General features: G+C 35.2%; 1 protein-coding gene across 1 annotated transcript in view; it reads left to right on the top strand.

The window, feature by feature from the left end:
* SLC4A10 (solute carrier family 4 member 10) overlaps nucleotides 1–27,710 on the top strand; it is a 239,894-nt gene that overhangs the window by 115,603 nt on the left and 96,581 nt on the right. Inside the window, exons 5-8 of the mRNA XM_081095919.1 lie at nucleotides 4,310–4,470; nucleotides 13,675–13,863; nucleotides 23,787–23,878; nucleotides 24,851–24,940. Of these exons, the coding sequence (XP_080952045.1) occupies nucleotides 4,310–4,470; nucleotides 13,675–13,863; nucleotides 23,787–23,878; nucleotides 24,851–24,940 (532 nt within the window). The remainder of the gene's footprint in view (nucleotides 1–4,309; nucleotides 4,471–13,674; nucleotides 13,864–23,786; nucleotides 23,879–24,850; nucleotides 24,941–27,710) is intronic.

The raw sequence follows: 27,710 nt of genomic DNA, 5'->3' as shown, positions 1-27,710 counted from the left end.
GCACCTAATTTGAAGGGAATTATTCTAAAGAAAAGAATATACATTTTGGATTTGTTTTTAAAATGTTTTTACAGATAGACACATAGATCAATGCAGCAGAATAGGTAACAGGGAAAGACCAACACAAATACTGCTGAGTTTTGACAAAGGGAGCTTTTAAATAAAGGAAGACTTGTCTTTTGAACAAATGGTACTGAAACAATTATCTATAGGTAAAAAAAAAAAAATTACCTCGGTCTAAACTTCGCAGTGTATACAAAAATTAATTGACAGTAAATTATAAATTTAAAACATAAAGCTATGAAAATTTTAGAGAAAGCATAGGCGAAAATCTTAAGGACCTGGGGCTGGATGATGAGTTTTCATACATGATATCAAAAGCACAATCCATAAAAGAAAAGAATTATAAATTGGATTTCCTTCAAATTAAAAACTTTTGTGCTGTGAAAGACCCTGTTAACAGGATGAAAAGACAAGCTACAGACAGGGAAAATTCTTTGTGGTGATGGAACAGTGTTCTATCTTGATTGTGGTGGTGGTTACTGAATCTATCTATACATGGGATAAAAATGATTGGGACTACACATTCATGGCTTCCCCTCCCCCCTAGGAATTCTTAAAATTTAAATTTTCACTTTCAAAGGAGCCAATATAATATGATGAAGATGTTTTATTATTTATTTAATTATCTTCACTGTTATTTGGAAGTATAAAATTTAACTATAATTTTCCTTATATGAAAAGGTTTGCTGATATATGTAGATCTAGAAGCCCACTAGTATTTTAAAAATGAATTTATTATTGGTGTTATCATAAATCACAAATAACATTACTGTATGAGTTAGTTTATGGACTTATACATAAATAATTAAGAAACGATAATATTTTAATAATGTAGGAGCATTTTTCAGGATGTCTTACTTGAGTGAAAATTTTAAATACAACATTTTAGGAGTGAATTTATATGTAGAGATGACAGAATGTACTATAGCTCCAGAAACATTAACTGAAGACATTTTTCAATTGAGAGAAATCTATGGTCCCTTACATCCTTTCATAACCCTAAGTCTTTACTACCCAAGGGACTGGAAACTAGATTTTAATTCTATTAAGGTCCTTTAGTCAAAATAACACCAAAATAAGTGTTGCTCTACATACTTCCTTCTTTTGTGCTTTTTGTAAAAACATCATATGTGAATAGTATTCAAGGTGACAGAGGATTTTATAAAAGTTGTATCCACTCTCTTGGTGTCATGTCTGTGGATAATGTAAAAAGGAGGAAGAGAACAGAGAAGACTTTTCAGGTTGAGATTTGTTCCAGACAAGAATGAAAATCAAATGTTAAATCAGTTGTTTCCACTATATGCATTAGCAAAAGATATTTCAGCTTAAAAAGTCCATAAATTCAACCAAAGTAATTGTATAATGGTGGAGAATGGTCACAGATTTTAGAGAAAAACAAGAACACTTGGAGTTGAAGCTGGTTGGCAAGGTCATTGGCTAGGTGACCTTGGGCAAGTTTTTAATGTGTTGAATTTGTCTTATTTTATAGATGAGAAGAACACGGCCCAGAGAAACTGAAAGTCTTTCCCTTGGTTACATGACAATTTAGCTATAGAGACAAAAGCAAAATTTATTTTTATTCCCAACTAGTCCAAGACTCTTTCCACAATTCCATATTATCTCAAAATGTCTGCCAAGAAGTTGATCCTTTGAGATATTGACATTAAGATTGTGAACATGATTTTACTTTTAAACCTGGAAAGAAATACTAATTTATTATATTTATTAAAATTATATTTGCTTTCATCATTCATTTCAATTAAGATTTTGATGCTGATATGCATAGCAAAAATGGCAATCTGTATCAGTTTAATGTAAGCTAAATTCTGTTAGAAAAAAATTCTGCAGTCTCAATGGTTTCAAATCACAAAGACTTTTTTATGTCTCATGATACATGTCTGTCATGTCCATGGAGCCTCTACACATCTGTTCACTGTAGTTACTTAGAGACCCTAACTTGTATAGCCGCCTCCCTCTTGAACATTTCTGATTTCCAGAACTAGTCAACAGTCACATGGCATCACCCAGTTAGAAGGGATGGGGAGGTAGTGATATCCTACTCCTTGCCAAGAAAAGAGAGAGAAACAAGTATAGTTGATAAATAATACTATGCTATGACCATCATATGATTTATGAAGTTTTATGGCCCTGTTAAGGGCTAAAAAATGTTAAAAATCACTAATATGAAAAATTCCTAACTGAATAGATAAATACCCTATAAAATTGCCAGCAATTTTAGAAATACTGACAGTGATTTAGGACTGAAATGTAAGTTTCTTTTTTTTAACCTTCAAGTGTTTTATATAGGTACTAGAGGCCTGATGCACGAAATTCGTGCAAGGGGCTTGGCCCTCGTAGCTCCGGCTGCCTTGGCTGGCCCTGGCAGCCCCTTGCAGCCCTGACTGGCCCTCCCTTGCAGCCTTGGTTGGTCCTTGCAGCCCCAGTGTCATCTGGAAGGTCGTCTGGACGGTTGTCCGGAAGGATGTCCGGATGGTCGTTCTGCTTTTTGGTCTAATTAGCATATTAGCTCTTTATTTTCACTTCCTGAAAATTGTTTGCTCCCTGAACACTGAGGAAAGATCCATAGCTCTCTTTATCTTCCTTGGAACTCTGCGCAGGAATCACTCTGACTAGCCCTTTTGGTTAGTTATTTTTGACTGATCCACTGTTTCCTAACTAGTTAGTGCAACATATTTGTCCTCTGTTGGCATTGGATCATTTGATTATGTAAAACAGTAATATCATATAGGGAATTGGAGTGGTGTTGCATTGAGAGGGGAAGTTAGGGCAAAATGACACTACAAAAAGAATGAGGAAAAGGGTGGGGCATGGGCTGGGAAAGACAATTTATGTTAGGATTCATTAGAGATGTTGGAATTAGCCTGGCTGGTGTTGCTCAGTGGTTGAGGTCATGGTTTGATTCCTGGTTAGGGTACATGCCTGAGTTGTGGGCTTGATCCCCAGTGGGGGTGGGGGGGTGCAGAAGGCAGCCATTAGATTGATGATTCTCTCTCCTCACCATTGATATTTCTAACTCTCTCTCCCTCTCCCTTCCTCTGTCTGAAATCAACAAAAACATTAAAAAAAGTTTGAATTAAATTGGTCATCTATTAAGATTAGAGGGCAAGTCCCTAAGAGAATGAGATTTGGTGCTTATGCCAGAGCAGTAAAAGTCATTGTTTTCTCTTTATTCCTTCTATTTGTCTTTAGAAACAATTATATATATATTACTATTTATTTCACTCCAAGAGGGCAGTGGTGTCCGTTTGGCACCATGATATGAAGGTTCTTCTATTCCCCATTCCTGGCAAGAAGGCCCAGGGAATGAGGGTTGAGCTTAGTTCTCATTAGTGTAGTCATTGGGAGGTGACTGCAATCAATAGGCCTAATAAGTATTTTCCCTGTAGAATAGTCCCCAAGTTATATAAGCTTCTCTAACTGAATGGAAAAATTATCAAGAGACTCAGATATTCAGTTTTAAGCCCTAGCCAGTTTGTCTGAGTGGATAAGAGTGTTGGGCTGAGGACTGAAGGGTCCTGGGTTCAATTCTGGGTTTCGGGTTTGAACCCAGTAGGGGGCATGCAGGAGGCAGCCAATAAGTGATTGTCTCTCATCATTGATGTTTTTATCTCTCTCTGCCTCTCCCTTCCTCTCTGAAATCAATAAAAAAATATTTAAAAAAATATTCAGTTTTAAGACCTCCCACTAAAGAAAAATGAGTATTCTTTTTTCTTTTGCATCTCTTTCAATTATCATTATTTTTCATGAAGTATATATACTTTTTCTTAGTTCTATAACAGATTCATTGTAACCACTGATGAAACATTTATATTAAAATACTTTTTCAGAGCTAGACAAATTAATATAAAAATATATGAGTTTTTTATTTTAATATGTTATTCAATGACAAAAAGAATTCCTGTTAAATGAAATAAACAGTGACTTGGGATAGCGTTTACTTACGTTCAAAACCCATGAAACCAAGAAGCAATGGAATATATTTATATTTCTACTTTTTAATTATGTATTTATTGATTTTAGTGAGAGAGGAAGGGAGAGGGATAGAAAGATACAAACATCGATGAGAGGCATGTGCCCTGACTGGGAATAAAAATGGTGACCTTTTTTCCCAGTGTTCAACCTCTGAGCCACACCAGCTGGGCTATTTCTACTTTTTATTATTAGGATAAAGCATCATGGACCTACAATATAATATTCAATGTTTTGATAATATTTATTTGTGTAGGTGGTTGAAGTTTGAAGAAGATGTGGAAGATGGAGGAGAGAGGTGGAGCAAGCCTTATGTGGCGACTCTTTCATTACACAGCTTGTTTGAGTTGAGAAGTTGTATTCTGAATGGAACTGTGTTGCTGGACATGCATGCCAATACTTTAGAAGAAATTGCAGGTATATCTCCCACCCCCATCCTTTAGCCTATTTCATCCTTATGCCTACAGCTGATCTTTGTTATTACTTTTTCCTTATAATTCTATATATGCGTGATCTTTGAAAAATAGATTCTCACAATCAGTGTATGACATCTTGAAGATAATTTTTCCAACCTTCTTATTTAATATAAAATAAGTTGAGTATCAGAAAAATATGGTTTAACTGGTCCAATGGCAAGTCTAGAACAAGAATCTAGATATCCTGACTCCCACTTAGATTTTATTATTTTCACTATTATATTTAATTAGACTGTCATCATTAGAAAATGTAAGGAAACAATCATAAAGCTAGAGATTGATAATTCTCAATATTAAAGAACATGAAATAACCAAGTAAAAAAATCTTATTTAGTAAATGGGAAAAATGTTGTTTAGAAAACAATAGGAAGGTATGATCATTTATTTTAAACTCTTGAATCCTAGAGGCTGCCAAGTGATGCAGTTGAGATTAGTTTGTAATTGAACACTATGACCAGCCCCTGGGGAGAATGCTTTGCATTAGGAGCCTATAATGGCGACATCACACAAGCAGTGATATTTAGGAAGCTTCTTACTGGTAATCTAGAAATAGAGGCAAAGAGCTCACATATCTTATGGTCTGAAAAACAAACACATTTTAGTAAAAACAAAATAATACAAAAACACAGAAATGAGTTTTAAAAGGGTAGAAATGAAATGGTTAATGGAGATTTTAAAAATAAAAGCAAAGCAAGTATTTAAGCAGTTTTTAAAAAATTCCTAGTTTTTTTTTTTTTTTCGGGGGGGGGGAGCAGATCCAAGTATATGTGGAATCTTTTGTGAAATAGAAAGACTTAAGGGAGATGTTAATGTGATAATTATATTGTAGAGATGGGGGGGACCCCATCAAACTGTGTGTTTTTGATCACATAAATGAGAGAATGTTGTATTAGAAAAATAGTGTATTTAATTTAATCTTCAGACTAGCCTCATGAAGTATCAGTCCCAATTTTAATGAGAAAATAGAAATTCTGAAACTTTCATGGTCCAGGTTCCATTGAAGGGCCTCTGACTTTAGCCATGTGTTCCTTTTGTTACACTACATTACTGTTTGAAGAAAGAATAGGCTTCCAGGGGATATAGCCCAGATTTTAATGGCAGTTGAATTAATTTAAAGATTATTTGGTTGTTGGTGCTGATAGGCATGCATACATTGCATTACATGTTGTCCCAGAGGTCCCTTAAACTGTTCTCAATTTTGACAATTCTTTTTTTTCCCTCCTGTTTTTAATGGTGTGATCTCTACTATTCTGTCTTCCGGATCACCAATCTGTTCTTCTGTACCACGCAGTCTGGTATTTATTCCCTCTAGGGTAGTTTTCATTTCAATTATTGTATGTTTCAGTTTTGATTTTTTCTTTCTTATATTTCCTAACTCTTTGATGTAGTTCTCACAGTGTTCCTTCATGCTTTTCCTGGGTTCAGTGAACATTGTTATCATTGTTAGTTTGAACCCTTTATAAGTAAATTACTTACCTCAGTTTTGTTTCTGTTCTTTTTTGGGGGGATTAATTTGGAACATATTCCTTTACTCATTATGTTTGACTTACTGTGTTTGTTTCTATGAGTTAGGCATAACAGCTCCCTCTCTACCTCACCAAGTCTTGAAGGAGTGGCTGCTGTGTAGCCTGCATATGCCAGCCTCTTTTGGCAAACCAGTTGCAACTAGAGCAGGCATGGCCTGAGGGGTCCCAGGGCATGCCACCAGATCCACATTAGCAAGATGGCTGGAGCTGGGAGGTCCCAGAATGTGCAGTATTAGGAGCCCTGGGCAGGAGAGCAGGATCAGGCATAGGTTGTGGGGGTTCTGTTATGCTCTTCACTGGGGCTACCAGTGGGACTACTGGAGTTGGAGTGGGCATAGGCTGAGATGTCCTGGACAAGCTGCACAGAAGTCTTCTTGGCAGGACACAGGCTATGGGGGTTTCAAAGTGACCAGTACTGGGGCTGCCTTGGCAGGACACCTCCATCTGGTGTTTATCGGGGGTCTGCAGGCACTGTGGCAGCCTTCCTAGGATGGCTAAAGCATCTGGACTGTGTCCCACTTGTTCTATAAAGGTGAAGGGGAAATGTAAAAAATGGCACTTCCTAGAGAGACTTCTAGTTGTTTTTCACCCATTTGGAAGACATTATAGGGTTCGTCAATGGATTTCCTTCACATATAGCGTAGGTGCCCTTTAATTGCTGTTTTCTTGCTGTGCCCCCAGGTAGGCAAGCCTTCAGGAGGCAGTTAGTGGTCTTTTTCCCTACTGCAGGACACCGTGGTGGGGGCAGGGTCCTTGTTGTTACCGTGTCTGTGTTTCTCCTATTTTTAATGTGGTTGCTTTAGCATTTGTTGTGCAGAAGCTGTTCACTTAGCCCTCAGCTCTTCTATATGTAGGTGTATACTAGGTATGGTAGTGGGAGGAGGTGAGTCAGGATCTTTCTATGATTCCATCTTGGATCCACCTTCCCCTAGGTTCCCTAATAAATATTTTAGTAAGGAACCAAATAACTGGACTTTTCATAGTATTTGGCCATTTAGGAAGGTCTTATCAGTTTAGGAAGCTCTTTTTAGTTATTCTACACTATCTTTTGATACTCAAAATAAACTTGGGGCTTACTATTCTTATTGTTATCCTTACTTCATAAATAAAGGTACTGAAATTCAGAAGGTTAAGGGTCATGCCCAAAGTAAGGAGTTTATTTCTACTACTTAATGTTAGTGATGGCATTACTTTTGAAAATGGATTAATCCAAATGAATGTTGGATTGGCTACCTATAAGGAAGCTGTCAGATTTCTCAATCTGGCAAAATTAGCCTCAGAAAATAACATTTATAGTTTTACTAGGCTTTATGTTTCTTTTTTTTTTCTTTTTGGCTTTATGTTTCTTAAAGCATATAACTTCTGCTTTCTTTAGAAATTTATTTCTACCAGGAAATCGTCTCCCATTAATTTCACTAAAAATCTCCTGTTTATTACCTTAGCTTAGTTTTACTGTCTAAATTTATGCTTCCTTTCTTAAATGCTGCCTTCTTCCTCAAACTCAATTCTGTAGAATATGTGAAGGCTGTTAGCTGTGTTAAATCTAGCTTTCAAAAGCAAATTTCAGTTTCTAAGGCTATCTTTACAAATGGAAGTAGTTCAGTAGAAGTTCAATATCCCAGATAGCTTTTTAGTATTCATTTTGCTCTTCTAATTAGTCTGTATTTTTCTGTCTCCAGAGTAGCCCAACTTGAATATCCTATTTTCAATGTATATCAGTTTGTAAAATGTCTTTCATAAACTGTAAATACTTTAGAGCTAACACCAGATAGAAAAATATTATTACAAATACTTAATCATTATGACCTTAAATGCCTTTTCAATTATTAATGTAACAAGATTCCCTCTCTGAATAATTTTAATTTGACTTATTTAATTCAAAGATATTTATTTCTACCTTCAATGAAATCTAATTTAAACATTTCTTCCTATGGCTTGTAATTATTTTCTTATTGTTTACTTACCACTATTTTTACTCTGTGACAAATAAGCTGTATTGTTTAGTAATATATCACAGATGCCACTTGCAGAGATGGGAATTTTTTTTAACCTATAATTATAAATTTTGTTTTATTTTATTTTATGACTAGAGGCCCAGTGCATGGATTCATGCACCGGTGGGGTCCCTCGGCCTGGCCTGTGGGGATCAGTGGACCTCATCGGGCTCCAGCCCACAATCGTGTCGATCCCTCACAGCACGAAGTAGTGCACGAAGTGGCAGGTGGCCAGGGAGGAGCCCGAACCTGGGCTTGGCATAGCACCCCTTCATCCCGGCCCTGCTGCATCTGCTGCCCCTTGGGCGCACAGGGGGAGTGTCTGCAGGAGAGGCTCACACTGCTGCAGCTGCGCTCGCCAGTCATCAGCCCAGTGTCTGACGCCCGTCTGTCAGCTGAGTGGCAATCCTGCTGTGGGAGTGTACTGACCACCAGGGGACAACTCCTGCATTGAGCATCTGCCCTCTGGTGGTCAGTGCGCATCATAGCTACCAGCTGGTCATCTGGTTGCTTAGGCTTTTATATGTATAGATATATAGATAATTTGTGACCATAATGATTAACAATAAGGCCTGAAATTTTCTCTTTACCTTTATCTATCACCATTTTCTATATGTTAGGCATTTACAACATATTAGTCACTTGTTTCTATGTTCCAAAACCTAGATGTAATAGCCTATTTTAAGGGCTCTAAACCTGAGTATTTTGCAAATGCCTGGGCTCTGCAGCATTAGTGTTTTTTAGGCTTTTTCTAGCAGAAGATTATGACCCAGATATTGTTTTAGAATGATGAAGGGTTTTTATATCAGTATTCTGATGTTTTTAATAGACTCTTAGATCATTTTTTAAAGAGGTTTTATAGACTTAGTAGGAGAAAATCCCATTTATATCTGGCAGGTCTGTTAAGAATTTCTGGTATAATTAAAGTAGGATTTTCTTTTGGATAAAGTTAATTTAAAAATGTCTATTTCCCAATGTTTCAGGGAACTCGGAATAAATGTAAACTTCTTCCTTCAAAATATTACTAAACCCTTTCAAATCAAATTCTCAAGATATATTTTCTTACAATTTATTCTGATATGAAGATTAATTGTATTATTATTATTCTTAATTAAATTTTACAAATCATAGGCAATTCTTTGGTCTGTGTTAATCTCTTTAAAATATAACACTGTAAAGACCTTCTGCAAGGTCTATACTTTAGCCTAATTCTGTCAATGAGAGTAAGAAATTAGAACTAAACCAAAGTTAGTACCATGAAAGATTATCAGTCATTGCTCTCAACTCATTAAATGAACTTTTATTGTCTAAATTCTTTCAGTGAAGTGAAAATCCATGGTTTGCTCTACTGAATATAATATGCAAATTTAGGAGAATGGGAGTGTCATACATTTTAAACATGCGCACACTATTGCAGTCATTGGCCCGCAAAGTACGTATTTTCTTAGTAGTTTATATTTTTAGTAAATACATTTTTTAGTGCTGTCAACCAAATTGTAGGATTTAAACCCATCCTATTTCCCACTCCGCCCTGAGCATCCTTTAAAGGTAAGACAATGGGTTTTTAGGACAAAGCATTTATATGATAATCTTTAAAGAGTTCAGAGATTTATATAGAATCTATAAAATCACATAGTCTCTAGGGTTTCATTCTGTTGATCATAATGAAATAATTGTCTGAATTTGACCTAGAGGGTGTTATTGCTGAGTGAAACAAGATAGCAGGAGAAAGACAAATACCATATGATTTCACTTATATGTGGAATCTAAAGGGCATTATAAATGAACAAACAAAATAGAAACGGACTCATAGATACAGAGAATAGCTGATAGTTGTCAGAGGGAAGCATGGTGGGAGGCTGGTGAAAAAGATTAAGGGATTGAGCAGTACAGATAGGTTACAGAATAATTTATAGGGATATAAATTATAGCATAGGAAATACAGTCAGTAATATATATATATATATATATATATATATATATATATATATATATATATATAACCCTAAGTGACCGGTTGACCAGTTCACTGTTTGACCAGTGGCTATGATGCACATTGACCACCCGGGGGGCAGACACTCAATGCAGGAGCTGCCCACTGGTGGTCTGTGTGCTCCCACAGCTGACCTATGGGCTCCAGATGCCGGGCTCAGGGCTGGCGAGTGCAGCTGCGGTAGCATGAGCTTCTCCGGCCTCTGCGGCAGTGCTACCAAGCAGTGGCAGCAGGTGCAGTGGGGCCAGGATGAGCGAACATGGCACCCAGCCTGGACTCAGGCCCCTCCCCAGCTACTTGCTGCTTCTCGCACTACTGCATCCCTGGGGGGATGTTGGACTGCCAGTTTTGGCCTGATCCCTGCAGGCCTGGCTTCCCGCACTACTACCGGTTTCAGCCTGGCCTGCTGGGATCGGGCTGAAACTGGCAGTCCGACATCCCCCGAGGGGTCCCGAATTGCAAGAGGGTGCAGGCCAGGCTGAGGAACCTCACCCGTGCACTGGGCCTATAGTATTGTAATAACTGTGTATAGTGTGACGTGGGTATTGGAAATTCCGGGGGGACCACTTAGTAAAGTATATGATTTTCTAAAGCCGTACATCTGAAAGTAACACAAAATAATATTGAATATAAAAATTTTTAAAATAAAAAAGTTATAGTTTGAGTCAAAAAGTAAAAAATTATCTGATTAAGATGAAAAATAATTTTTCATTTTCTTAGGTCCTTTTATACAAATGCTACTAGTTTTTTTCAGAGCCAGCTTAGTGATAGAAGAGCAAGACCTATTTATCCTTTTTTCTTCTTGCTTCTTTTCTTATCACCCAGATCCTGGCATTGTGCTTTGGCAGGCCAGACTGTATTATTAGGCATGACAGCCTGCTGAGATTGTGGGACTTGACTCTGGGCCCAAAGCCATTATGGTCCATTATAATTCCCTAGTTTTCAAGGTTAATGCTAACATATATTATAGTGGTGAAGAGAACAATATAAGTGATCAGTGGATCATTCTCCCTTTGGTCCTTAAGTATCATCTCATTATAACTTATACTCTTAAGCAAGATGATTAACTTTTCCGGTTCATTAAGATGTTATTTGATGCAGTTATAGCTCAGAGGAGTTTGCTGTGTATGTCTGTGTGACTAATGAGCAGATGAGTTTTTTTTTTTTATTTGCTTTCTCTTATGTAACTCTTTCAAATAAAGACCTTATCTCTGAAACACTGTGAAGCTAGTGACTTACAGGTTTTTGAGGTACTCAAGCCTGGAAAGACTGTGCTTTAGTAGGAATTATAAATCATAACTATGTCCATGGTTTATTATATGACTCATTTTTATTCGGATTAGAATACTGAACTGGGGCTTATAGATGAAACTGCCGTACGATAGCATACCTCTGATGTTTTAATAACTTACTTTACAATTCCCAATATGAAGTATATATTGCATATTTTATATGCAATTTTCAATCTTAGTAAGGTTTTAGTATAAAGTCATATATATTGACAATTTATCCTTTCCTTATTTCAAATTATTCCAGGAGTATTATAAGTACTGATTTCCAGAGAACTGAGATATAGATAGATGAATTATTCTATACTATCATTCATTTTCAGAATTGGAAGGGACTTTGGAGGTAATTATAGTGAACATTACATCACAGCTGACTTTGAAACATGCATACTATCCCTTTCCATTTTAACAGCAAAGTGATAGAGCAAAGGTTGGCAAAGTATACTCTATGTGCAAATATGGCCCACTGCCTGACTTTGTTAGGCTTATGAGCTAAGAATGGTTATTACATTTCACATGATTGAAAAATCACAAAATGATTAATATTTTGTGACATGAAAATGATATGAAATTCAATTTTCAGTGTCCATGCTAGTGTTACTGAAACACAGCCATGCTTATTTGTGCACATGTTGTCTTTGACTATTTTTGTGCTGTAAAGGCAGAGCTCAGTATTTGTGACAGAGATTGTATGGTCCCCAAATCCTAAAATACATAATATTTGGCCCATTATAGAAAAAGTTTGTCTGCCTCTGGTTTAGAGAACTGACTCTAGAGTATAGGGCAGTTCTTGATTCATTTACGGCTTCATGGTGGTGATGGGGGGCATTGCTTTTGCCAATGATTGGCTCAGCATAGGCAAAGCTGTGTCACTTGATAGAGAAGAATCATTCCTGGGCAGGGGGAAAAATAATGATTTTTTAGAGAGAGAAAATCACAAAAAGGCAAAGAATCTATGGTTAAGAACAAAGTATTTCTTTGCTGTTCCTGGCAGCCGCCTTATGACAATAAGGAAAATCAGCCTCGGGTTACGCTCACACTTAAAGGGAATGCTGACAGAATCACATAGACTGGAATTCAATCCAGCCTAACTTGGATCTTCCTGTTTAGTAAGCCAATGAAAGTCACTGTTTTAGTTTGATTTGGGTTTTCTGTTATCAATAAACCCAATTTTGCCTGCACTTGATATATTACTATAAATACAGATGGATGTTTTAAAACTGCAAGATTCAAACCAGGGACCCATAACCTACTTAATGGAAATTGCGAAGAAAATCTTGTACTGGGAGTTATTTACTGAGGGTGTCAGTATTCAATCAGTGCTTTAGGTGTCTTATGTCCTTAGTCATGGCAGCAACATATGTGATAGGTATTATCTTCATCTTACAAATAAGGACCCTGAGATTATTCAACTTTACAAAGCCACACAGATAGAATGTGGCACAGTGACCCAAGTCTGTTTCCATAGTTCATTTCTCGTTCACACTGGAGGAAAACATTGTTTATAAGGGAGAATTCTGCTAATTTTCAAACCTTCAGTGTATTCAGTGGGCAGTGGAAGGTAATTCATTGTGCTCTGCTTGCTTCATATAAGGAATATCTAAAAAAATCAAATAAAGTTAATATTTGATCATCTAAAAGCAGATTAATTACACTGAGGTTTATTGAAGTGAGCTTTGTATTACCAACAAATTTAAAATGCCTTTACTTATTTACTTATTTTATAGACATTTAGGACGCTGCATATGGTAACTCTTATTCTGAATTATAGCCTTCTGAAATCTCACTTTTTATACTTTGTATTTTGGTTATAGAAGACCTTTTTTACATAAACACGTTTTCCAGGAAGGTTTGAAAAGTATGAAGCACCCTTTTCTCAATACACCTATGTCTATTTGAAATATAATCCTCTATATGATCATTACGTATTTAAAGTTGAATGTTTATGATACAAATTTTCCCAAGTCTTTCTTGTGCAACATTTCTACAAAGAGAAACTTCCAAGAGTTTTTTTTAAAGAATTTATTCCTATTTTAAGATGACTAATATCTAGAGCAGCGGTTCTCAGCCTGTGGGTCGCGGCCCCTTTGGCGGTCAAACGACCCTTTCACAGGGGTCGCCTAAGCCCATCCTGCATATCAGATATTTACATTATGATTCATAACAGTAGCAACATTACAGTTATGAAATAGCAACAAAAATAATTTTATGATTGGGTCACAACATGAGGAACTGTATTTAAAGGGCCGGAAGGTTGAGAACCACTGATCTTGAGTCTGGGTATTTGGACTCAGTGGTTCACTACAGGAGAGCTGTGCTAATCTTCCTGCATTCCCTTTTCAGATATGGTCCTTGACCAGCAAGTGAGCTCAGGTCAGCTCAACGAGGATGTGCGCCACAGGGTCCATGAAGCACTGATGAAACAGCATCACCACCAGAATCAGAAAAAACTCACCAATAGACTTCCCATTGTCCGTTCCTTTGCTGATATTGGCAAGAAACAATCAGAACCAAATTCCATGGATAAAAATGGTAAATCTTTCTTTATTGTTCTCTTTATGTTTATCATAGGTGTTTGAACTATCAAAGTGCTTCTAAATCCTTTAAAATATTTTTTATTTAAAAATGATCTATCGAAATTTAGATTGTTATAAAATTGCTTCTTTTAATATACATATGTAGTATTGTTATCAAGCATTGGATTGTAGAAATTTTAACAAGACTTTAGGTGCCCTGAAGGGCTCATGAAATAATGCAAGGGAAACTTTTAGCTAATAAGAAGTTGTAGACTCAAATACAACAAACATAAAGTGAGTTTCAATTGTATCCCAAACAAGGTCCTAGACTTTATCTCATAGCTTGAGAATAGAATACAATACTTCAACTTACGTTCTTTCAGTTAAAATGAATGTGATCTTTATTTAGTGTTTGTGGAAAACAAGATACTGGTTGAAAAGACCAGCTAGGGCAGTGGTTGGCAAACTGTGGCTCGAGAGCCACATGCGACTCTTTGGCCCCTTGAGTGTGGCTCTTCCATAAAATACCACGTGCGGGCATGCACATATAGTGCGATTGAAAGTTCGTGGCCCATGCGCAGAAGTCGGTATTTTGTGGAAGAGCCACACTCAAGGGGCCAAAGAGCCGCATGTGGCTCGCAAGCCGCAGTTTGCCGACCACTGAGAGAGGGCATTGCTTGTGGCTCCACATATATTAAGCCTGATTTCCAGTTCATGGGCCCATGTTGCATCCATAGAACTACCATGCTTACCGTCTTCACACACAAACACAGGAGACCCCAACCATTGTTTTCTACCAGTTGTGACTTACTCCCTGTGGTTTGTGCCTCAGACTGTTTGATCCTTTCTGTGTATTTGTTCCTCCTTTTTATCCATTTGGTCCTTCATCATTGACATTACGGAAGTTACTTAAGAATCTTGTTATTATCTATCCTTTCCATTAGTCTTATGAAGGAAAATGAAGTTATCATGAGGATAATATGAATTTGTTAAACTTCCATCAGCTATAGGAGTTCCCAGTTTTAAAAGATAAATATTAATGAAAAATAATTGCAAATGCTTTCCTAGAAAGACTCTGATTTCCACAAATGGACTAAAGTTTGTGTATTGTCAGCATGTATTATTTTATGTAATTCCACTTCTATTTTCAGGCTTCAGAGATGCCTTAAATACAAATGCATGATAGTGAGTTTTCCTCAGACTTTCTTTATATGGGAATTTTACCAGGTTTCATACTATTGAATCAAATATACTACACAAAGAAGTAGGACAAATGATAAATCAATAAATATGGTACTGTTGTCTTAGAACACAGAATCAGTTCCATTTGACTTTCTAAAGACCCTGCAATGACTGAATATAAGTCATTGTTATGTAGAAGTCTGTAGTTGTGCATATATTGAGCTCAATAAAAGTGTTATGAGCACTTTATGGTCTATAGGCTATTGGTATAGACTCTATACCAGGGATGGGCAACCTCTGGCACATGTGCCAAACATGGCACGCCAGTAACTTTTGCTGGCACGCGAAACCCTCTCTTATAATCTTCCATTTACAATTTTTTTATTAATATCGACTTTTTTATTTTTCAGATAAATTCAGTGTAGGTGCATCTTAGATAAATAAATAATTTTACATAACAAGTTATCTTAAAGACCATAGACATGTATTGATGAGAGAGGGGAAGAGCAATTTCTATGCCTCTGCCTTCCTAGATCTGACCAGTGTTTTGGTTTCATCCACATACGCTTGTGAATCTTTGTTCTCAGTGATGAATTTTGTTAAGTCTCATAATAGGAGTAGCCTGACGGATGAAAGTAGTAGCTTGTGCATATCTCTGAAGGTCACAAAATATAAACCTGATGTAAAATCTGTCATCAGTGATGCAGCAGCAAAAGTCCCACTGATAATATCAAACGGAGTCATAAAGTTTTCTGTCAGACTATCAGTGTACATGTGTACATTAAAAAATAAATGTATTTTTCATCATCATATACTGTGTTTTTGTCGCTCAAATGAATTTTATTATTTCTTCAAGGTTCTTCACATACGTACACCTTACGAGATATCAAGTAGGCGTAACATGTTCTCAAAAAATTAGGGTTGGCAAGCAGAAGACAATATAAATGTAGCACTTTTACTTATTGTTGCAATATTAGTATTTATTTGGCATGATGTTATTAAGAAAACAGACTTAGATATTTTACTAATATTGGCTATGGGCTTATGTTCACATAATTCCAAAGACCGTATTAAAATATTCCCATGAATTAATTTGTGGGACTGCAAGCACATTAAAAAAATGTCTGCCTTCACTTCATTACTTTAGCTGGAAAGCAGAGTATAAAATATATGTCTATAAGAAGAAAATGTATTTATTCAAAGATGCAAGAATCTCGGGCTGTTAACTAGCCATAATTTATATCTCAAATTTCACTGGGGATAATGTTTGCTATAAAATAATTTTATTGCATTAAGTTCTTGGAGGAAAGAGGTTGCTGAATTTATTGGATGAACCATTTATTGTAATATCATGTAAACCTGGACACACTGTTCGTTACTCCTTTAAACATTTATTAAACATAGAAAGAGATGGTAGAATTAGAGCTTTCAATCACAAATCCACATATAGATACAAAGTTTTGTGAGAGCCTGTTTTTTGTCTTGTTCAGACAACTGCTTAGTTTTTCTGAAAACTAGAATGTGAGTAGTTCTGAAGTGATTCTGTCACCATATGTACAATCAGCCTTTATCTGAACATATACAGACCCCTTGGAGGCATACGTTATGATAATAAAACTTGGAAACATTTCTAGTAAGATTCATACATCCAATTAAGTATTGTAGACTGTATTGTCAGAAGTGATGTTCTAAGCCTAGGCCTATAACACCTCCTTATGAGTCTGTTTTGCTTCCTCACACATTTTGCATAATTATGTGTATTGATAATTCTGAAAATATGTATAGACTTCACCAATTTAGAAATAAATTTATCCAGAAGTGAAAAAAGTGTGAAAGACCTTTATTACTAAGGTTCTCAATCTGCTTATGAACTCTAAAAACTGACAAACTTTAGATAAACAAACATCGAAATTCATAGCCATAAACACAGATTTGGGATTCTGTTTCAAAATATGCAATAGAGATTTATTTTTGTGTGTGTGTGCAGTAGTATAGAGAGATGCAAAAAGATTTCAAAATATACAAAAGGGAATAATAATATTTTTATTATTTAAAAATATATCTCCAGTAGAGCATTTCCTATAAAAAGATGAACTTTTTATTTAAAATTATAGACGAAGGATTTTCTAGAATCTTAAAAACAGAAACATTTTTATTCCTAAGTACAGGCTAGAAATAAGCCCTCTCTTCTTTAATAGGCTTTTGTTTTGGAGGCAAAACAATTGAAACTTCCCCCAAATTGAACTCATGCTTATATAAAGAAGTCTGAAGGAATGATATAGAATAAGGTTTCTACTTTCTTAATTGACTTGACCCTTTAGCATGCTACCGAGGTAGTAATCCCAAGGGTTAAACAGTCAGAGAAGTTTATCTGAATTTCAAATATGGATCTTTCCTACTATAGATTTTATGTATTTTTAAGATAGTGATTTCCTTGGTCCTCTCCTTCCAAGCCTAAAATATTTTGTTCATAATGTTTTCAGTGATTTGTGGTAATGTAATTCAATCTCACCTCCAGATATTACACTAGTTTTGCTTTTTTGTATAATCATTTTCTTGGTGTTTTGCACATTCTCTTAAGGGCTAACATGCAGGATGCTATGGATTCACTATGCATTTTTAATGCCACCATGCTGTGTTTAACTTTCACTTTTCATTAAGCATCAAAACTGTGAGCATTAAATGTCTGATTTTGATGTTTCAATAAAAAATGACAGTTACATTTGGCAAAACAACAGCAAAAAATAATTAAAAAATAATATCTTCTTTAACATTACAACCCTGAAAAGGATATGGGAAGAAAATACTGAAAATGAATATGTGATTATTCTTTGAAACTAGAAGGACTTTCTAAAAATAAAAATAAGACTTTTGTGTTAAATGATCTAGAAAAAATCAGCATTTGTGTTTATGATTTAGGTTATGTATTTAGTTATATTTTGAGACATTTGAATTATAAATCTATTATAAACTAATATTACCTTAGAGATAAAGTTTATATTAAAAATAATTTAGGACTCTTAGTTTCCTTAGGTATAGGGTTTTTCATTCCACTGTGTCTTTTACTAATAATTCTAACCCTAATTTTTTTCCTTTAGATATTTTTTCTCCTTCCTATTCTGAATACTTTCCAGTTGTACTTTAAAAACATTTTTTAAATTGATTTCAGAGAGAGGAAGGGAGAGGGAAAGAGGGGAAAAAAACATCAATAACGAGAGTCATTGATCAGCTGCCTCCTGCACGCCCCCTACAAAGGATTGAGCCCGCAACCTGGGCATGTGCCCTGACTAGGAATAGAACTGTGACCTGCTGGATCATGGTTCAAGGCTCAACCACTGAGCAACACTGGCTGGGCTCCAGTTGTACCTTTTATTTAAGATCTCAACGGAATTACAGAACAGAAGGTCTCTGACTTACTCTCAAAACCAGTTTTACTGGAGAACATTTAGATTTGGAAGGATGGGATATGTGTTGACTCTTCAGTCTACATAGATTCCAGCCCTTACAATAATGTATGCATATGTATTGTGAATGACTTTTATTTACGGCCTTTGGAAATCAGTTTTATTGCTTTGTAAGCACTACTTTAAAAAATGTTGTACTTTTTATTTTCAGAGGTACAATGTTTTTATGTGTATTTAGATATTTATATGCGTTCTTATTTTTTAAATACTGTGGTCTCATAAGTAAGATACCAAAAGTTAAAAATTATCCTTCACAATGTTCTACCTTTGAAGAAATAAAGCTAGAATAATAATTCTTAGAATTACTTGAAAAAAAAAACATAGTAAAAGATTCATTTTGATGACAGAATTAGACATTTTATAATAAAGATATTTTTCATTGTTCCAAAATGTCAAGATAATATTGTAGACACAATTGGTGGCTGTTCAGAAGCTGTATTTATTGCTACTGAGTTTTGGAATATCAGGACTAGTTTTTAACTGCAAAACTATTTCTAGTATGATGCTTTTAAATTTGTTATTTCTTATATTACATTAATTATTTTCAGGCATAATAATTTTTTCCAGGTTTAATTAAGTGCATACTTCTTATGTTTTTGAAGTGCAGCTCACTTAATCAACATTTTCTAAATATTTAGCCTTTCTTTCATGTTTCCTATTTCCATAAATTAATGTATTGTTACACATGTTTGTAACTTTGTCATTCATCTTTATATTTCTTTATTTTGCTCTGTCTTGTGTCTGTCTCTAACAGGCTCATCTCATCTCTGTACCTCCCTCATCTCCTACCCTTTGGGTACTCTAAATGCGTTGAAGGTTTCCTGAGGTAGTGTAAACCAGCTTGGTCTCTAGGTTAAAGTAATGTACCTCCATGTCTTCATCACAGTTTCCTTCTATTACACATGATTTTCAGTACATTGAGCAGTAGAAAATAATTATATTCTTAAATGATATATTGTATTGATTTGAATTGGCCAAATAGAAATTGGTACTGTTTTACAATACTTATGTATATAATTTATTTGAAGAAAAAGAAAACTATAGGTAAGCACTAAATACTTAAAGGTTTTTTTTATAACATATTTTACTGTTGTGTTTCAATAACATGTTTTAATGATACTAATGTTACAGTAAAATTAGTACTTTTGACATAATCTCATGTTACTCCCCTGCAAGTTTATAATAAGAGAAATGTCTATGCCAGTTGCACAATGGACTTAGTGAAAAATTTATGGAGTAGCAAGTAGAAAGGCAGAGCTTCCATATTCTAGTTAGTAATCACCTGAATTATTCTCAATTTTCTCCTGTGCTTGTCCCACATCTTTAATGATTTTCCTTGGAAAACTTGATGTCTATAATAACTTTATCCAACTCATATGATCCCTACATAGAGGTCCAGAGGACAAAATGAATTCATGATTCAAAAGAAAATCCATTCAAGCAGTTACTAATATGAATACTAGATAATATGAATTTTAATTGATAAAATGTATAACATATATCAAAACATATAACATTAAAAATGTGAACAGTTTGAGTTTAAAGTTTTGGAACAATAAACACATATGGTAAATATATAGGATGATGTTAGGTTTCTCAAATGTTTACACTTAAATAGCCATGTACTTTTCCCTGTTAATAATAATGGTATTCATTTTTCATCAGTTTTTGAATAATTTACCCTGAATGTAATGAAGTTATTGAGTTAATAAGTATCTTTTTAAATTGCTTTGTATAGTCCACTTCATGTCTCATAACAGATGTGATTAAACATTGTAATGACATTTACTTATAGGATATGTTAATATGAACAGTGATCAGGGGATGAAGTGATGGTTATGTAAAGAAGCAGGTAAAAAACATGTATGTTCACAAGTATTGTGGCATAGTGATTAGACCAATTATAAAAATTAGCATTCATAAAGAATATATATATATATATATATATATTGCTAAATCCCAACTTTATACTATTTTGTCTTAGAGGGGAAAATAGCCCAGCACATTCTTTGTTATTCTTTTAGGAAACATATTCACTTCTGTTGGAAGGAAAATCCTGTACCTGAAAATTGTCATTATATGAACTACTATTGTTTTAGACATTAGCGAGAAAATAAGGGATGCTCTTTTAAAACCTAAATTTACTGATTCTTCTTATATAATATTTGAGTTAATGAAAGTCATTTTGAAATTCAAGCCCATTGCCTCTTGAAAGGCAGTGATAATTGAAGTAAACTAAAGAAATTAGTGCTTAGACAAATAAAGATTATAGTTGATAACAAAATTATAGAAATTAACTTATGAGATTTCCAGTAGTTCAATAGACTATAATTCATTCATGTGTGCATTTTAGTTTGATAGAGAGCAAATAAAAGTTTAAGCATTATTTAAAGGCTAGTATTTTTTCAAAACAACACAAACCAAACTTGTTTAATTTTAAAATAATATTACCCATATATTTTTCTCTATCCTGCCAAGTTTTCAGATATCTGAAATACTGCTTGAAGATATATAAATTCAATGTATATTGTCTCATGTTAACAAATTAATGTATATATTAATAAATAAGCTTTGTAGTACTCTTTAATCTTTGCAGCATATTTGGTATATGACATTTGTTATTAAACATATGTAACTACTAATATTTACTACTGTTAACTATTACTGCTGAAATATAAGAGATACCAAATTTGTAGTTTATATTCGTAGGCTGGTAGTTTTTAAGCTTTTATTATTATTATTTTAAATGTATTTCTGTTTATTTCAGAGAGGAAAAGAGAGAGGGAGATAAAAATATAAATGATGAGAGAGAATCATTGATTGGCTGCCTCCTGAATGCACTGGGGAGCAAGCCCACAACCTGGGTATGTGCCCTGACCGGGAATCAAACTGTGACCTCCTGGTTCATATGTTGACAGTCAATCACTGAGCCATGCTGGCCAGGCAGTTTTTAAGCTCTGTTTCCTGTATTAGCATATATTCTATGTACATATCTAGAATCCAGAACTAGCAAGGAAATTGCTAACATCTAGTATGTCTCCTGCTAATTAAATACTCTCCACTAGGTCATTATCCATATCCTTAAAATATTTATAAGAAATCGTTTTCAAATACCATCCTGATTATCAGCTTTATGAGGTAATATTTTGTGGAATTTTCATCATCTTATAACAAAAATATGATAGAACAACAAATCTCAAAATATATTAATATTTACATGATAAAATACAAATGCCATGTGAGCTGAAAGTAATTTGTGAAATGTTCTACTTTTAAAGTATATAATGAAAACATAGCCTATTCAATTTTAAATTATAACATTTTCTATACAATTAAATTTCTTCAGTGCTGATTACTTTACATTTGATTAACTTTTTTTGTGTGTGTTTCTTGCTGATTGAATTAAATTATTGTTCTTCCATGTATTTTATACCACATTAAATAAATTATTATAAGAAAGAAGATATATGTTTATTTAATTTTTTAAGCCTTGAATTTCACCACTCAATTTCATAGAACATTCAGTAAATTTAGGTTTAAATATATCTAATGTTCTAACTCATGAAAATATGGAGAAATGATGTGAAACTGGTGATTGAAGACATCTGTTAGCACAAATGCATTATGTAAAAGGTTTTTTAAATTGCAGTTATTATTTTTGAGAATGATAAATTAAATGGCTGCTAATGAACAGTTCACAGTCATAGCTGCACATTGCAGTTAGAAATGGGAGAATGAAAATAATTGATGCTGCTTAAGTCTATTATTTCTCCAAAATTATATATGTGTCTTGGAATATGCTAAAATCAGAATTTGTGTACATGGTTTGATGCCCATTTGCTTTAAAAATCATATTAAAATCTTCACCACATGTATTATTTTACTTTGTTTAGTGAAAGCAAAAAACTATTTCAGTTCTAGAAGAATCTTAAGCCCATTACTTTCTGGAAATATAACAATTTTAAAACATAAAAAAATTGTATCTATTAGTAAGCGGCCCATTTGAGAGGCTTAATAGTGCACAGGGCAAAATTCGAGTAATATTTGAAAGTAAGTTATAATTTCTGGGTAGTGAAGAAGAAGTGGGATTTCAGGAGAGAATTTATAGAAAAGGTTTTATTTGTATATGTACTAGTAGTTTAGAGGCATTTAGATGAGTACGAACTGCAGTGACTAGAGATGAAACTGCAGGTGAATTTGAATAAAGTTGGGATTTAGGTAGGTAGAGAGAAGAAGTAGGCAGACACAAGAGAGTGTATTCCCAACATATAAGACTAATGAGAATAGGAGCAGTAGTTTGAAGTAAGTTATTATAAATATGGTCAAGGCTTTAAAGCTTGGTTGTCATCACTCATTTCACAACAAAAGTAACAAATAAGTATGGAGAGACGTTAGGAAGAAGATACATGTGAAATCATGCAGAACTCTTTAATTTTACCATTGAATTGCTAAACATGAAGAGCTTACAGATAAGTTTAAATTAAAAAATGTTTCATAATTAGTGGATAATGGAATTTAATTACCATTTGCTAGCCATTGTCATGTTCCCAGATCTGCTGTGCACTTAACTAATGTCATAATCTTCACTATAATTTGGGAAGGATGACAAAATAATTAAGTTCCTGGTTAGTGTTAATGGAAACTTGATATAATTCAAATCTATTGATCATTTCTCTGCAGACCAATATCAGTATGCTTATGCAATCGAATAGTGACAAGCATACAATTCTAATCACAGTGTTTGTACTGTATGAACACTCTCATATAGAAATCTCTGAAAGTTGTCAAAGAATTTTTTTCTCATTAGTTTGTTCTTTCAGATGCAATAGAAGCTCTATGTATGCTGTATGCTCTTCAGAGAAATATTCACCCTTTTTAAAAACTATACATTTTAAATTCTTTAGTCTGGGCTTAAATCATAATAGATGTCTACCTTATTGTTTTAAAAAATATATATTGTCAGCTTTGGATAAAATATAAAAATCAATGATGTTTCAAAACCATGATTACTTTGTAATATTTTCATAAGTGATCTTTCTTCATAAGGAATAACTATTTAGTTACAGAGTTTTAACCTGGGAATTTGGTTTACATTTTCTTGACTAAATTCTCCCATTTCTTTCTGTAACTGATAAATAAGACTATTGATAGAGTTCTATTTATATTGAACCTTCATGCTTACTTCATAAACTCATTAAGAAACTATATTAGTCTAGTTTAATTCATATTTCACTCAGAATGTCTGGAAGTATTTAAGTAATTGTTTGTATTCTATAATAACAATCTCTTTTAGCAGGTCAGGTTGTTTCTCCACAGTCTGCTCCAGCCTGTGTTGAAAATAAAAATGACGTGAGCAGAGAAAACAGCACAGTTGACTTTAGCAAGGTAAGCTTTCCTCCCTTTCATTTAAGTAAGTTGCTGAATTATTATTAGAAATTACTACATAATTTTTGCATGCACATTTTTTGTTATTTAGCCAGAACTGGATGTTGTTATAGATAGTGTTGGCATTTAATTTCATATGTAGCATTTTACTAATTCACGAGCCAAATGTGTACATTGTAGGCATAGTGTTTTTAGGTTTGAGCCACTTGGTATAAAGTATCCCTTCCCGTAAAAGAATAACTGGACTTCACAGAGAAATTCACAGAAGTTTATTATTTAAATTTCTGTTTTTTCAAAGTTATTTTTCCTTTATTTAAGGAAAAACAAATCATATAAAATTTCATTGTAGTAATTCAGAGAAAGGCATTAGTGTAAGAAAGCACTAGAATATGGTGGAACTGAGCAAGGTTTCCAATAAAAACATAATAAAGATGGACTGTTGAGGGATACATCTAATTGGAGCCAATTCAAATGCATTCTTAAATTATTACTTAAATTATTCTAAGAAGATAATGAGTCTGTGAAAATAATGTGATTTTAGTCAGCAAATTCCTGACATTGTGCATGTGCTATTGTGGGCTACGGCAAACTAGCACTTAAACAGCAATGAGGAGTCTCAATACTGACCCAAAATAAAGAGGGTCAACCATTCTCTTTATCTGAGTGGCTGAAACAGCAGTGACTCAGAGTGTGTGTGTGTGTGTGTGTGTGTGTGTGTGTGTGTGTGTGGTTCCCCCCATGAAGTCAGTAGCACTGGCAATGATTATAACAGTGGGAGGCGATGGGGATGGGAGGCACCAGTAAAGTCCTGAAAAAAGTAATAGCAATCAGCTCCCCGTTGCTGTTTCAGAATCTCTCCGCTAATGCCTAAGTGGTCTGGGTCTAGTCATGTGCATGCTCTCCCTCTGCTGCCTGGTGGAGTCTTGGTGGGAGCACTGTGTACGAGTTTAAGTCTGTTAATTATGCGTGCAGGGACTGGGAGGCCAGCAAAAGGGGCATACTAGTCCATGTGGGATGAAACACAGGCATGAAAAAGGACCTCCACACCAGCAAGAGAGAGAGGTGAGGGCATACTTGGGCTATGTTTCCACGATGGTTCGAAGCTCATTTCACTGTATGGAGGCATGTGATTCAAACATTAAGCCAGTTCAAATGTAATCCATTTGCCGTTCCAAAAACTATCTTTTCAAAGCATTACATCTTCATTCATCTGCAAGTTGGAATAAAATTGTTGCAAACTGCCATACACGTAATTGCTGATATTATTCATTTGAAACATTATCTTAAAAGCAATGGCAGCCCTGAATGGGTGGCTCAGTTTATTGGAGTGTCATCCTGTATGCCAAAAGGTTTCAGGTTTGATTATGGTCAGGGCACATATGGGAGGCAACCGATCGATGCCCCCCCCCCCCCAAAAAAAATTAATAAAACATATCTGGGTGAGGAATAAAATAAATAAATAAATAAATAAATAAATAAATAAATAAAGAAAGAAAGAAGGAAAGAAAGAAAGAAAGAAAGAAAGCACTGACATAAGAAATTGCTTATTTATTTATGCAGGCCTTAACAGTACAACGTGGGCACATTTAACATTCTCACAAATAATAATAATCAATTTTATCCTTTCAACTAAATTACCTTTTAACTTTTTTTAAAGGATATAATCCTTTCAAGCTGAGTTTTATATTTCCATACCATATTGCTTTTAGTTGTCTGACCTATCTTTGGCAGCCTTGAAAATGCTTCACATTTGAAAGAAAATGAGTTTTGTCAAGTGGAGACTAGTCTTATCCTCAGGTCCCCCCAAACAATTAGAACTACAGGAGAGTGAAAAATAGATTTTCTGTCCTTTAATCCTTTTCTTCTTCTTATATTTCCAATCACTTGTCCATTTCATCTTTTAATAGGCAAGTTAAGTTTCTAGAGCCCTCTATTCAGTGCTCACCTTCTATATTCCTTAGTCTCTCATCCCCAGCATGACACCTTAGAAAGAACATGGCTTTTTACAAAGAGGGTGAGATCTGGAATCCTAACTCTAGTGTTTAGAAACTATCTGATCTTAAAGGAGTTCTCTGAACTTCAGCTTTCTTGTTTGTAAAAGAAGAATAAGAATACTATGTATAATAATGTAAAAATAAAATAATATAGAGAGAGCCTGGCAGAGTGCTGGGAATATAGCAGGCATTGTCCATTTAAATATTTTCAATTTTAATATGTAGATTCCAAACCCCAGTAGAATTTTGAGGTGTTAAGGGTAAAAAAGTCTTTATTCATTTCATGTGACTTGATCCTATATTCTATCTATTCAATCTACATTTTTTAACCCTTCCAATGGATAGGCCCATCAAACTTCCTAATTTAAGGGATGTTTTTGAATATAATCTAAGTTGTCAGGTTGTTGCTTCCTATAATATTTTAAAAAGCAGATGTGTCAAAACACTCTATGTTTCCATTTATTAAATTGACATGTAGAGGGTGGATATTTTAGTATTTCCCAAATGTTGGTGGCATTTCTTTTATTTCAAACTAGAGGACTGGTGCACAGATTCATGCACCGGTGGGGTCCCTCAGCCTAGTCTGTGGGGATCGGGCCAAAACTGGCTCTCCAACATTCCCGGAGGGGTCCAGGATTGTGAGAGGGCAGTTCTCAGGTAACACACCCCAGAATCGGGCTCCCTCCTCTCTTCTCCCAATATTATGTGACTTTCTCTCTGTATCTGTCTCGCTTCTTTCATCTCACTTTACCCTAAGTTTGGTGGTAACTGACGACTTGTGGGCATTTAGCTGCAAAATGCAAGTATTTAGCAAACAGGATTTACTTAGCCTGGAATCTAGTTGGCCTAGGGCAGGACCCTGCTCAATTTCAGGCTCCCATCCAGACCCTTCCACCCAGGTGGAGTCCTGTAGCAGCGGGAACCTCCTTCTTCCTACCTGAGCTGCTCCTTCACCTCCTTCCCTCTCTGGAGGAGGTTGTCTGTTGGCATTACTGCCCCTCCTGGAAGGAGGGAAGCTGCGGCTGGTTTCCCAGCCGAGAGTGGTAGCAGAAAATTATCTGCCTCTACTGAAAATCAGTATTAACTGGATGGGCCAGTGCGGGCGCCAGAAGGTCCTGCATGCCTCATCATTTAGCTAATTGAATTGAAAAGTGTCTGTATGGGCCGGACCACTACCTCTGCAATGGGCTAGAGGTCTGGTGGAGAGCCAGACCCAAAGTGGGGAGCCAATAGGCTAGAGGCCCAGTGCATGGATTCATGCACTGGTGGGGTCCCTTGACCTGGCCTGTGGGTATTGGGCTGAAATTGGCTATCCAATATCCCCTGAGGGGTCCCAGATTGTGAAAGTGAAGTTCTTGGGTGACGCACCCCAGAATCAGACTCCCTCCTCTCTGGTTCTGAGTGCATCACCTGAGAACTGCAGCTGCCAAGTCATCACAGCTCGGCAGCTCCTGCGTTGAGCGTCTGCCCCCTGGTGGTCAGTGCGCGTCATAGCTACCGGTCAGATGGTTGAATGTTTGGCTGGTTGCTTAGGCTTTTATATATATAGATGACTCAAGAAAACATTCACATTATTTTCTAGAGAAATAACTTTCTTCTGCATCTATCTTTAGTATGTGAAACATAATATAAAGAGTTAGATGATTAAATCCTTGAATTCCAGGAAAACTCAGAAATCTTCTCATTTAGAAGGTGAGAAAGCTGTATCCCAGAGAGACTAAGAGAGCTGCTCAAGATCTCTGGTTGTTTAGTGTCACAGTGCCATTTCCCCCAAGAGAATCCCTGTTGCTTTTATTGTACTTCATGTAATGCACTTAAGACTTAAACTTTCCCCTAAA

The sequence above is a fragment of the Myotis nattereri genome (genome assembly GCF_964212035.1).
Source record: "Myotis nattereri genome assembly, chromosome: 7".
NCBI classification, from domain to species: domain Eukaryota; kingdom Metazoa; phylum Chordata; class Mammalia; order Chiroptera; family Vespertilionidae; genus Myotis; species Myotis nattereri.
This window is presented reverse-complemented; position numbering and strand designations above follow the sequence as displayed.